This window comes from Bombina bombina, chromosome 5, assembly GCF_027579735.1.
Source record: "Bombina bombina isolate aBomBom1 chromosome 5, aBomBom1.pri, whole genome shotgun sequence".
NCBI lineage: Eukaryota > Metazoa > Chordata > Amphibia > Anura > Bombinatoridae > Bombina > Bombina bombina.
The window spans coordinates 83,015,576-83,028,513 of NC_069503.1; the positions used below are offsets into that span (position 1 = coordinate 83,015,576).

Consider the following 12,938-nt stretch of genomic DNA (forward strand, 5'->3'; position numbering starts at 1 on the left):
GGAACAGCAATGGATTTTAGTTACAACATGCTAAAATCGTTTTCCTCTCAGTAGAAATCTTCATCACTTTCTGCCACAAAGTAAATAGTACAAACCGGCACTATTTAAAAATAACAAACTCTTGATTGAAGAAATAAAAACTACAAATCTAACACCACATTCACTTTACCCTCCCGTGGAGATGCTACTTCTTAGAGCGGCAAAGAGAATGACTGGGGGGCGGAGCCTGAGGGGGAGCTATATGGACAGCTCTGCTGTGTGCTCTCTTTGCCACTTCCTGTAGGGAATGAGAATATCCCACAAGTAAGGATGAATCCGTGGACTGGATACACCTTGTAAGAGAAATGGTCAGTATGAGGACAGATTTGTATATTCCTGTGTGGTGTTTGGATTCTATCACATTGATATGAGAGAAACTGAGGTGCACATATATAGAGGAACAGAGGACAGCAGGAGAGCACTTCCAATCTGGGGTTTTTATAACTGGGATTTAGAAAGTATTATTTACAATAGGGTCCTTTTTTATGCTTCTATTTAGAGAGTTTGTCCTCTTTATGATAATTGTAAAAAGGTTTGTACACTGTGTAGATAAAGTTTATTTGTGTGTAAATATTTGGTGTTTTGTGATACCTGACTTCAATAATAACCTTTTTTTCCACTTTCTAAACATATGAAAGGTTTCTTTCCTTGTGAATCCTTTCATGAGCTTTTAGATAATCTATTTGTCTAAAACATTTTCCACACTCTGTACATGTGAAAGGTTTTTCTCCTGTGTGAATCCTTTTATGTTTTTTCAGATTACTCGTTCGTGTAAAACTTTTCCCACACTCTATACATATGAAAGGCTTTTCCCCTGCGTGACTCATTTCATGTTTTTTCAGACTACTCATTCGTGTAAAACAGTTTCCACACTCTGTACATGTGAAAGGCTTTTCCCCTGTGTGACTCGTTTCATGTTTTTTTAGACTACTCTTTTCTGTAAAACTTTTTCCACACTCTGTACACGTGAAAGGCTTTTCTCCTGTGTGAATCCTTTCATGATTTTTCAGTTTAGTCTTATTTGCAAAAAATTTTCCACACTCTCTACATATGAAAGGTTTTTCCCCTGTGTGAATCATTCCATGAGTTCTCAGACAACTCATATGTTGAAAATATTTTCCACACTCTGTACATGCGAAAGGTTTTTCCCCTGTGTGACTTCTTTCATGAGCTTTCAGACAATCCATTCGTGTAAAACTTTTTCCACAGTCTGTACATGTGAAAGGCTTTTCTCCTGTGTGAATCCTTTCATGAGTTTTCAGATTACTCTTTTCTGAAAAACTTTTTCCACACTTTGAACATGTGAAAGGCTTTTCTCCTGTGTGAATCCTTTCATGATTTTTCAGATTACCCTTCTGTTTAAAACTTTTTCCACATTGATTACAGGTGAATGATTTATCCCCTGTGTGAATAAGTTGATGTGTTAGTAAACTTGACTTGTCTGCAAACATTTTCCAACATTCTGTACATAAGAAAGGTTTCTCTCCTGTGTGAATCCTATTGTGAACTAAGAGATGGGACCATTGTGTAAACTGTACTTCTCCCCTGTGTGGGTCCTTTTATGAGCTATAAGTTTTGTCATTTGTATAAAACATTTTCCGTACTCATTACATGTGTTTGGCTTCTGACCTGTCTAAATGTTGTGGTGTTGTAGGAGATGTGACTTCCATCTAAAGCTTTTCTCACATTCTGTAAATTTGAAAGGTTTCTCCTTTGTGTGAATCATTTGGCTAGACTGTAGACTTTTCCCTTCTTTAAAAAGCTTTGAAAACTCAGTAAAATGTGTGTGGTTTATCCTCTGGGATAATCATTTCACTAGATAAGGCATGAATGTTGTCCTTATGTTTGAAGACTAAATTACTTTCTGTACATACTGATTTCTTTCTAGCGCTCATTACATATGCGGCGTCGCCTGCAAAGGCCTGTCAACGCCGGTTTTTGCATGGGTTTGGTATCCTATATACAGCACCGCATATAAATGTGAAACGTATATTTCACTCCCATAGGCTAACATGGGACTGCATCGCAAATCGGTATCCAATATTCAGCGCAAGGACTTACGTGGCGAAAATGGAGAAATCTTACTCCATTTTTACCTCGCCATAAAAGGCAGCCGTAGCAAGCCTTGCGCCGAGTATGGTAGCACCGTAACTCCCTAAAATGCCTGCAAAAACACCTAACGCATGCGCAATGTCTATCTACCTGTCAACCGCAATAACTAATAAAGTGTATTAACCACTATATCTGCCATCAAACCCACACCGCAAGTAATAACTAAATTATTAACCCCCTAAATCGGCCAACCCCAACATCGCAATTTACTTATTAAGATTATTAACCCCTAAACCGCCAAAGCCCACAAAACAATAAACCTAACCCCCCTAAATGAACACAAATTACCTAATTTACAAAATACTAAAGTTAGTATTAAATTAAAAAAAACTAAAACTACTTTAAAAATAAACTAAGTATAAATTAAAGGGACAGTCCAATCAAAATTCTGGAGAAGACTGTCCAATCAAAATTCTGGAGTAGACTGTCCCTTTAAACTACAATTACAGAAAATAAAAAAAAATCTAAGATTACATAAAAGAAAAAATTATACCTAATCCCTATGAAAATAAAAAATCCCCCCAAAATAAAAACACCCCCTACTCTAATAAACTACCAGTAGCCCTTAAAAAGGCTTTTTGCAGGGCATTGCCCCAAGATAATCAGCTTTTACAACAAAATACACAAAGCCCCCCTAACAGTAAAACCCCCACCCACCAAACCCCCCCAAATAAAATAACCTAATACTAAAAACCCTAAACTACTCATTGCCATGACAAGGGCATTTGTTGGGCATTGCCCTTAAAAGGGCATTTAGCTCTTTTACTGCCCACCCAATTTAAATAAAATAACCCCCCCCCCCAAAAAAAAAAAACTTTAAAAACCCCTAAGTCTAAGCCCCAGGTTGCTACTCACCGTTCCTGAAGTCCGGCGGAGAAGGTCCTGTTCCAGGCAGTGAAGTTTTCTTCCAATCGGCAACCTTTTCTTTCTTCTTCCTGGAACATCCTTCGCGGAGCTGAAGACTGAAGACCATGGAGCTGAAGACTGGCGACCGCAGAGCGTGAAGGATCCTCTTCATACGATATTCACCGCATACAGGATAGAGAATTCAAGTTCAAGAGAATTTCAGTAGCTCTCATCCTATTGGCTGATTTTAACAGCCAATAGGATTTAAGTAGCTTTCATCCTATTGGCTGATTTAAATTTGAAGAATCAAATCAGCCAATAGGAATTCAAGGGATGCCATTTTTAATCGCGTCCCTAGAATTCTCTATGCAGTGTGCAGTGAAGATCATATGAAGAGGATCCTACACGCTCCATGGCTCCACGGTTGCCGGTCTTCAGTTCCAGGGTCGCCGGTCTTCAGCTCCGCGGCCCTCAGTCTTCAGCTCCACTCCGCGAAGGATGTTCCAGGAAGAAGAGGTCGCCGTTTGGAAGAAGACTTCACCGCCTGGAACAGGACCTTCTCCGCCAGACTTCAGGAACGGTGAGTAGCAACCTGGGGCTTAGACTTACGGTTTTTAAGGGGTTTTATTTTGTTTAGACAGGGTGGGCAGTAAAAGAGCTAAATGCCCTTTTAAGGGCAAAGCCAAACAAAAGCCCTTTTCAGGGCAATGGGTAGTTCATTTATTTGGGGGGGTTCGGTGGGTGGGGGGTTTTACTGTTAGGGGGACTTTGTGTATATTGTTGTAAAAGAGCCGATTATCTTGGGGCAATGCCCTGCAAAAAGCCTTTTTAAGGGCCACTGGTAGTTTATTAGAGTAGGGGGTGTTTTTATTTTGGGGGGGCTTTTTTATTTTCATAGGGATTAGGTATAAATTTTTAAAATTTTGTTAATTTTCTTTTTTATTTTATGTAATCTTAGATTTTTTTTATTTTCTGTAATTGTAGTTTAAAGGGACAGTCTACTCCAGAATTTTGATTAGACTGTCCCTTTAGTTTATTTAGTGTTAGTATTTTTAATTTAATAGTAACTTTAGTATTTTGTAAATTAGGTAATTTGGGTTCATTTAGGAGGTGTTAGGTTAGGGGGGGTTACATTTATTGCGTTGTGGGTTTTGGCGGCTTAGGGGTTAATAGTCTTAATAGGTAGTTTGCGTCGTTGGTTAATGGCAGATTAGGGGTTAATCATTTTAATAGGTAGTTTGCGATGTTGGCGGATTTAGGGGTTAATAATTTAGTCATTACTTGCGGTGTGGGTTTGATGGCGGATATAGGGGTTAATAGTTTTATTAGGCTTATTGCATTGTGTGCGGTTGTCGTTTTAGGGGTTAATACATTTATTATTAGTAATGAGAGGGAGGATTGTGGATATAGGGGTTTTTACATGTCAGGCTTATTTTTGGGAGGCGTGTTAGACTGTTACGGGAGATTTGATATTTCTTTTACTTTTCTTAGGCGCCGGCAGTTTCTAAAGTGCCGTAAGTCACTGGCGACTCCAGAAATTTGTATTTACGCTCATTTCTGGACATCACTAGTTTATCAGACTTACGGCACTTTATGAACTGCCGGCGCCGTATATGTAATAGCCTGATGTGCGAGGTAAAACTACGGGCAGCGTGGGTTGCGGTGCTTGCGCTGAAGCCGGCGCCATATATGTAATCTCGTCCCTAGTTTATGCCAATTCACCATCTCCTTTAAATATCTGCTGTGATTTCCCCAATGTTTGTGAATTGTATTTAGTATCTAAAACTGTTGGAGACTGTGGAATCATTCTGATGCATCCTGTAGTTAAGGATGGATATGAACTATTCATGTCTGTCTACATAAAAAACATTAATTATGCTTACCAGATAATTTAATTTCCTTCTATACAAGGAGAGTGCACGGCTTCATTCCTTACTGTTGGGAAATACTGAACCTTGCCACCAGGAGGAAGCAAAGGCTTAAATACCTCTCCCACTTCCCCCATGCCCCAGTCATCCTGCCAAGGGAACAAGGAACAGTAGGAGAAATATCAGGGCATATCAGAAGAAAATTATAGTTGAGGGGGCCGCCCATCAGAGAACACGGGCGGGGGCCATGGACTCTCCTTGTACAGAAGGAAATTAAATTATCTTGGGAGCATAATTTATGTTTTCCTTCTTAATACAAGGAAAGTCCACGGCTTCATTTCTTACTGTTGGGAAACTCATACCCAAGCTCTAGAGCAGAGATTTCCAAACTTTTCATGTTGGTGACCCACTTTTTAGACCTACATCATTTCACGACACAGTAATTCAGTTGTACTAGCAAACAGGTTAAACTAACTTGTTTTAAGAGATACAGAAAGATACATAAATAATAGAATAATGAAATGTATTTACAAATAACAGTATGTATGTGCAAGAATTAAAAAAAAAGGTTTAATAACACCAATAGCTACTTTTTTAATGGGATGTACGAGGTTGATGGGATGAACACAGTTTCTGAGTATTTAGTGGAATATTAGATAAAGACACTCTCATTTCATCATCATTTTTAAGCTTCCACTTTCTATCCATATATCAAGACCAGCAATGCACTACTAGGAGCTAGTTGCAAAAAAAAAAAAAAAAAAAAAACACTGACTTCTGCTCAGCACTTAAAGGGACATGAAACCCAGATTTTTTCTTTCATGATTTAGAAAGAGAATGCATTTTCAAACATCTTTATAATTTACTTCTATTATCTAATTTGTTTTATTCTCTTGATATTCTTTGCTGAAAAGTATATCTAGATATACTCAGTAGCTGCTGATTGGTTGCTGCACATATAAGCCTCATGTGATTGGCTCACCCATGTGCATTGCTTTTTCTTCAATCATGAAAGAAAGATTTTGAATTTGATGGCCCTTTAAGCTGCCACCTTCAGAGCTCAGCGAGTCCGATTGACTACTTCTCACGCTGCAAACACACTGCTGCCCCACTCACTGACTACACGTGCAGTCACAAGCCGATTAAGGAGACTACACGTGCAGTGACAAGCCGATGTGCCACCAAAGCCGCCAATGGGAATAGTTTCAGTTCCCACTGAGCTGCGCCAATAGAATAAGATGATCCGTGACTCACTAGGTATCAATCACGTGTCAACCATGTGATATGCGTAGCAGGTAGGCAGAACCAATAAAAAAAAAAATTAATAAAAAAAAAATTGAGCTGAAGCAGGGACCCACCTATACACTGCTGCCGACACACTAATGTGTCACAACACACAGTTTGGAAAGCACTGCTCTAGAGGACACTGAATTATAACGGGAGGGACAAAAAGAGAGGCGGATCCTAATCTGAGGGCACCATAGCCTGCAAAACCTGTCTCCTGAAGGCTGCTTTATGGTAAGCAAAAAACATCAAACTTGTAAAATTTAGAAAAAGTATGTAAGGAGGACCAGATAGCTGCCTTACAAATCTGATCCATAGAGGCCTCGTTCTTAAAGGTCCAAGAGGAAGCTACTGCTCTAGTAGAATGAGCCGTAACTCTCTGAGGAGGCCTATGTCCCGCTGTCTCATAAGCTAAGCGTATAAGACTCTCAACCAAAAAGATAAGGAGGTCAAAGAGACCATCTGACCCTTACGCTTCCCAGAATAGGCAACAAACAAAAAATAAGTTTGTCTAAAATCCTTAGTAGCCTGAAGATAAAACTTCAAGGCACGAACCTCATCTAAATTATGAAGTAAACATTCATTTGAAGAAGGAGGATTAGGACACAAGGAAGGAACCACAATCTTTTGATTGATGTTGCGGTCTGACACAACCTTAGGGAGAAATCCTAACTTACTGCGTAGAACAGCCTTATTAAAATGGAACACCTGATAAGGAGGCTCACATTGTAAGGCAGCAATTTCAGAGACTCTGTGCGCATAAATAATAGACAGTAGAAAAAGAACCTTCCAGGACAACAACTTTATGTCAATATCATGCATAGGCTCAAACGGAGCCCATTGCAAAACCTTAAGAACCAGATTCAGACTCCAAGGAGGAGCCGAAGATCTAAACACAGGTCTGATTCTAATCAGAGCCTTCAAACTTGTAAAATTTAGAAAAAGTATGTAAGGAGGACCAGATAGCTGCCTTACAAATCTGATCCATAGAGGCCTCGTTCTTAAAGGTCCAAGAGGAAGCTACTGCTCTAGTAGAATGAGCCGTAACTCTCTGAGGAGGCCTATGTCCCGCTGTCTCATAAACACAGGTCTGATTCTAATCAGAGCCTTAACAAAAGACTGAACATCTGGAAGCTCAGAGAGCCTCTTGTGCAGTAAAACAGACAAGGACGAAATTTGTCCCCTCAGGGAACTGGCCGAAAGACCCTTCTCCAGTCCATCCTGGAGAAACAATAGAATCCTGGCAACCTTTATTTTTTGCCAAGGAAAACCAGACTCTTCACACCAGAATAAGTAAGTCCTCCATACCTTATGATAGATGCGACGAGTAACCGGCTTATGAGCTTGAATGAAAGTATCAATAACTCTCTCAGAAAACCCTCTCTTAGCAAGGACTAAGCATTCAATCTCCACACAGTCAGCCTCAGAGAATCTAGATTTTGATTAAAGGGACACTGAACCCAAATATTTTCTTTCGTGATTCAGATAGAGCATGCAATTTAAATCAACTTTCTAATTTACTCCTATCAAATTGTCTTCATTCTCTTGGTATCTTTATTTGAAAAGCAAGAATGTAAGTTTAGACGCCGGCCCATTTTTGCGAACAACCTGGGTTGTCCTTGCCAATTGGACAGCACCAATAAACAAGTGTTGTCCAAGGTACTGAACCAACAATTGGCTAGCTCCTTAGCTTAGATGCCTTATTTTTCAAATAAAGATAGCAAGAGAACGAAGAAAAATTGATAATAGGAGTAAATTAGAAAGTTGCTTAAAATTGCATGCTCTATCTGAATCACAGAAGAAAAAATATGGGTTCAGTGTTCCTTTAACAAAAAGGACCCTGTTCCAGCAGATCCCTGCAACAAGGTAACTTCAATGGAGAAGATGACATCCTCACTAGAAAACTTCCACAGGACAGCATGCAAGTCTAGCACTCTGCCCAGACTCAAAAGGCAGTGAATTTCGGGAAATATTTTTTTTTTTATATAAAATGTAACTTTTAATGTTTATTGATAAAAATTAATACACATGAACATAACAAAATAGTTAAAACCAACAAGGTGAGACTAGATCCAATATAGGAATAAATGTGATACTAAATAAGTTATCAATGCCTATATAATTATAAATTTGCAAGTATCACAGTATTTGTGCAAAGGTAGGGGCCTAATACCTCTTGTGCGGTATAAGTGGGTGGGTAGGAAATAAAAAATGAATATCCATGGCCAAAGTCATTTGTGGTCAGAGAGGAGTGTATAGAGTGGGTTTAGCAGAGTTGAATGGTACCCGTTACTTGTTGCTCAAGTGATGTTGGCTACATTTTTCATTGTATATAGTATTCATGCAAAAGCACCAACCCACTATAAATAATATATTTGATCAGTAGTGAGGGACCATACCAGGGATCACCTTATACTACTCTATAGATCAGGCTACAAGTGGGGATTGCCTATTATAGTGCCATTGTTAAATCGCGTTCTTAGACATCTTCACTAGATCTGTGACCCACGTTCTTCGCAGCCACGATGGAGCAATCAGTATTACGAACTACTGCTCCTGCTTGATGCAGGCCACTACCCGAGGAAAGAGTGGTAATGGCAGAAAAATGTAGATTAAACTGAACCTCCAAGGAAATGCTAATGCATCTATTAGCTCCGCGTGAGGATCCCTGGACCTTGACCCATATCTGGGGAGCTTGGTATTGAGACGACACGCCATGAGATCTATCTCCAGTATCCCCCACATGTTGCATATCTCCGCAAACACTTCAGAATGGAGAGACCATTCCCCCGGATGAAAGTATTGTCTGCTGAGGAAATTCACTTCCCAGATGTCCACACCCGGAATGTGGATCGCTGACAGTGAACAGTTGTGAGCCTTCGACCACTCCAGAATCCGAGATACTTCCGTCATTGCTAGGGAGTTTCTCGGTCCCCCCTGATGGTTGATGTAAGCAACCGAATGTTATATTGTCTGATTGGAATCTGAAACCAGGATGAACCCAGAAGACACCAAGTCTTCAGAGCATTGTAGATTGCTTAAAGCTCCAAAATGTTGATCGGGAGGGAGCGTTCCTCCTTTAACTACAGGCCCTGTGCCTTCTTGGCACCCCAAACAGCTCCCCATCCTTTTAGACTCGAATCCGTAGTCACAATCTCTCAAGATGCTCTTAGAAAGGATGTCCCTCGGGACAGATGATCTGGACAGAGTCACCAAGAGAGTGATTCTCTCGACCGGCTGTCCAGGGAAATCTGTTGAGACATCCAAATGATCATCGCTCCACTGTCTCAGCATGCACAGCTGTAATGGACTGAGACAGAACCTGGCAAAAGGAAATATGTCCATGCTGGACACCATGAGACCAATTACCTCCATACACTTAGCCACAGATGGCCTTAAGGAGGTCCGGAGGGCAAAACATAACGAAGCTAGCTTGCAACCTCTCTGGTCGGTTAGAAATATCCTCATGGATATTGAGTCTATTATAGTACCCAGGAATTCTACCCTGGTGCTTGGAATAAGAGAACTCTTTTCCAAGTTTATCTTCTATCCATGAGATCGAAGAAGAGAGAGAAGAAATACTGAATTGTCCTCCGCTAGACAAAAGGATGGTGCTTGAACCAGAATGTCGTCCAAGTAGGGAGCTATTGCTATACCTTGGGTTCTGGTGATGGCCAGGAGAGCCCCTAGAACCATTGTAAAGATTCTTGGAGCAGTAGCTAGACCAAACAGAAGTGCAATGAACTGGAAGTGCTGATCCCGGAAAGCAAAACCGTAGGAACTGGAAGTGGTCCCTATGGATTTAAATGTGAAGGTAGGCATCCTTCAGCTCTATAGTGGTCATGAACTGTCCTTCCTGAACTAGAGGAAGGATGGACCTTACTGTCTCCATCTTGAATGAGTGGACATTTAGAAACTTGTTTAAGCAAAATCGGGCGGAAAGTTCCCTCCTTCTTTGGGACCACAAACAGGTTTGAATAGTATCCCAAACCTCTTCTGCGATAAGAACTGGGACAATTACATTTTTACAGATATAGGAAAAGTTAGCTACCCTGTCCTCGTACACTCTGTCTAATTAAGGGATCAAGGGTTCATCAGGCAACTTGGCCTCTGGAATTTCTAATGTTGACAGAACCTCTTTTAGAAGAAAACGTAAGTGTTCAACTTTAAATCTAAAGGATTGCTCTTCCGCAGCCGGAGGCCTAGAGGTAGCAGACTCCGATCCAGAAAGTGACCCTTCCTGAGATACTTGAAAGGCAGACAAATCTAATAAATCACTGGAAGTCCTCTGGTCTGGAGAGCTATGTTTAATCTTTTGCTTGGCATGGAGAGGTAAAGCACTAAGAGCCTCAGACACTGCTGTCTTTAACTGCGCTGTAAATTCCGATGGTAAAAGGCTCCCTCCAGAGGGAGGATCAGGCGTGCTATGGGAAGCTGCATGTGGTGATGGAGAAGACTCATGGGTATGCACCTCACAGGACGGCGAATCCTCAGAGGTGGACGGCTCAGTAGTACTAAAGGGGTTAACCTTCTTATATATAATAACCTTGTTGATGCATATGGAACATAGTTGAGAGGGTGGGCATACCAAGGACTCCTCACAATATAGAACAATATTACTATTAGGAATAGAGGGAGTACCCTCAAGCATATCAGAATACAACATAGCATGCGCTAACAACAGTAGGACACAGAATAAATTCACTTTTTATTTCTCATAAAACGGCACCTTTATACTACCAATGACGGGGGCACTCACCACCTCCTAGACCCAGGCAAATAGAGAAACAAGAGTCTTCTCCAACAGATAGCTTGGTCAGGAAAGAGAAAACGAAAGTGTGACCACACCCGATTATGTGGTGCACAAGGCAGGAGCGCCCCTGCCATGAGAAAAAGCGCACAAAGCTACAAGCTGCGCAGCATTCAAAGTGAAAGTAAACACCTGTATGTTCCATTACCACTGTTACAATATGAGTAAATATGATCAAATTGTATGTGTATGTGTGTGTATATATATATATATATATATATATATATATATATATATATGTGTGTGTGTATATATATATATATATATATATGTATGTGTGTGTGTGTGTGTGTGATGTAACTACTTAACGTTCAGCTTGCTGAAAGTTTCTTAGAACACACCTGTTCATGTACAGGAATATAGCAATAAATTCCTATAGTTAAAAAGTCTATGTCAGAAGCCATGTCAGAAACATAATGAATAGAAGAAAAAGAGAAACAGAGGCGCCAACATGGCCTAGTACCACCAAAGCAATGATTCAGATCAAGCAGATACAGGTGTATACTCACAAACAAGGCGCACCCCACGGTGCTAATGATGCAGGCTGGAACCTCGCAGTGATCCAGCTCACTGAAAAACTACAGCAAACTTCCAGTCATAAATCCTTAGCAAAGCCTGTAGTAGGATGCCTGGGTGGAAAAATAATACACAGACATAGCCCAGTAACGTTGGAGACAGAGCAGGGAGTAATTTAAGGTTAAACTTACAGGATCCAATGCACCTTCAGGTGCACTAACAGCAGACTGGGACCTCACAGCCGCCCAATGGACTGAAAACTCCAGGCAAAACCAGCAATAATCCTTGACAAATGCTTTCCAAAAATCCAGCAAGTGTAATCGATGAAGTACACCAAAAAAGTAGCAAGTGTATATTATAAAAAACTTTATTAAAAGTGCGACGCGTTTCTCAGCTTACTAAGAGATGTTTCATCAGGCTAAAAAATAACACATTTAAAATACACTTGCTATATAACAGGAAATGAATGGTTGGTCAGCAATTTAACCAGACAATTGAAACATGTGGATGCCAACACCTGTATATAATTAGTTGGTATGGTAACATAAGTCAACAATTAGTTTCACAGGTAGTATAAAAAATATATATAAACACATACTGAAAAAACTCTCTAATTTGTTGATATATGAACATAATTTGCATCATTTCAAAAAACAATAATCAATATTTCAGCTCGGAAAACCTTCAGATGCAACTATGGGGCATAGCAAATTAAAATAATGAGAATGGAAAATATCTAACATGTGAATAAAAAAATAACATATTTGAATAACAATATGACAGATCTTGAGCACAATACCCCATATAAACAAATCATCTTAGGGCTCTATCCCTTCTCAGTCTATTATGAGTTAAACCACCAAGTGTGAGAACGCCAATATAGTGATCGTGAATATTCGCTCGAGACCTGTACTGTTAATATCTAAATGTGTAATAAACTCAGTTGGATCAAGACAAAAGTGCAAATAGCTCCGTAAATTAGAAATTCTTACTTTCTACTAGGATTCATGTTCGAAATCCAAAGATACATTAATTATGGTAACATCAATGTGATATTTTGTTGCGGCTCAGGTGAACTTGTGACCTGATCTACGTTAAGAGCCTCCCTCCTATCATATTCGGTGTGTTTGGTTTCCACCCCCCTATCATGTAGTCATGTTCGCCATTATGGGCGGTACCCCAACCCGTATAGAACTCTAAGGAATAATTCATGAAATATTTGGTAAGTTTAGACATGAACCAAATTAGGATATATGACAATCTCTGATAATATTCAGATTCGGATGGTTAAAAATAGCTAAGAGACAATCGTTTTTGTAATACTCATTGAGATCTTCTTCCTTGTTTGTGTGACGTAAATCAATAGCCCAATCAAAGTGGAAATGAGCTTTTGTGGGCCGGGTCTGGCACCTTGTTGTATTCCTATGATACATATTAACTGTTAAATACTAAGACTCTATAAG

General features: G+C 39.9%; 1 protein-coding gene across 1 annotated transcript in view; it reads right to left on the bottom strand.

Annotated features, from left to right (window-relative positions):
* Positions 1-277: 277 nt before the first annotated feature.
* LOC128659930 (zinc finger protein 91-like) overlaps positions 278-12,938 on the bottom strand; it is a gene marked incomplete at its 5' end in the record, with an annotated part of 213,411 nt that continues 200,750 nt past the window's right edge. Inside the window, one exon of the mRNA XM_053713515.1 lies at positions 278-1,546. Within this exon, the coding sequence (XP_053569490.1) occupies positions 663-1,546 (884 nt within the window). The remainder of the gene's footprint in view (positions 1,547-12,938) is intronic.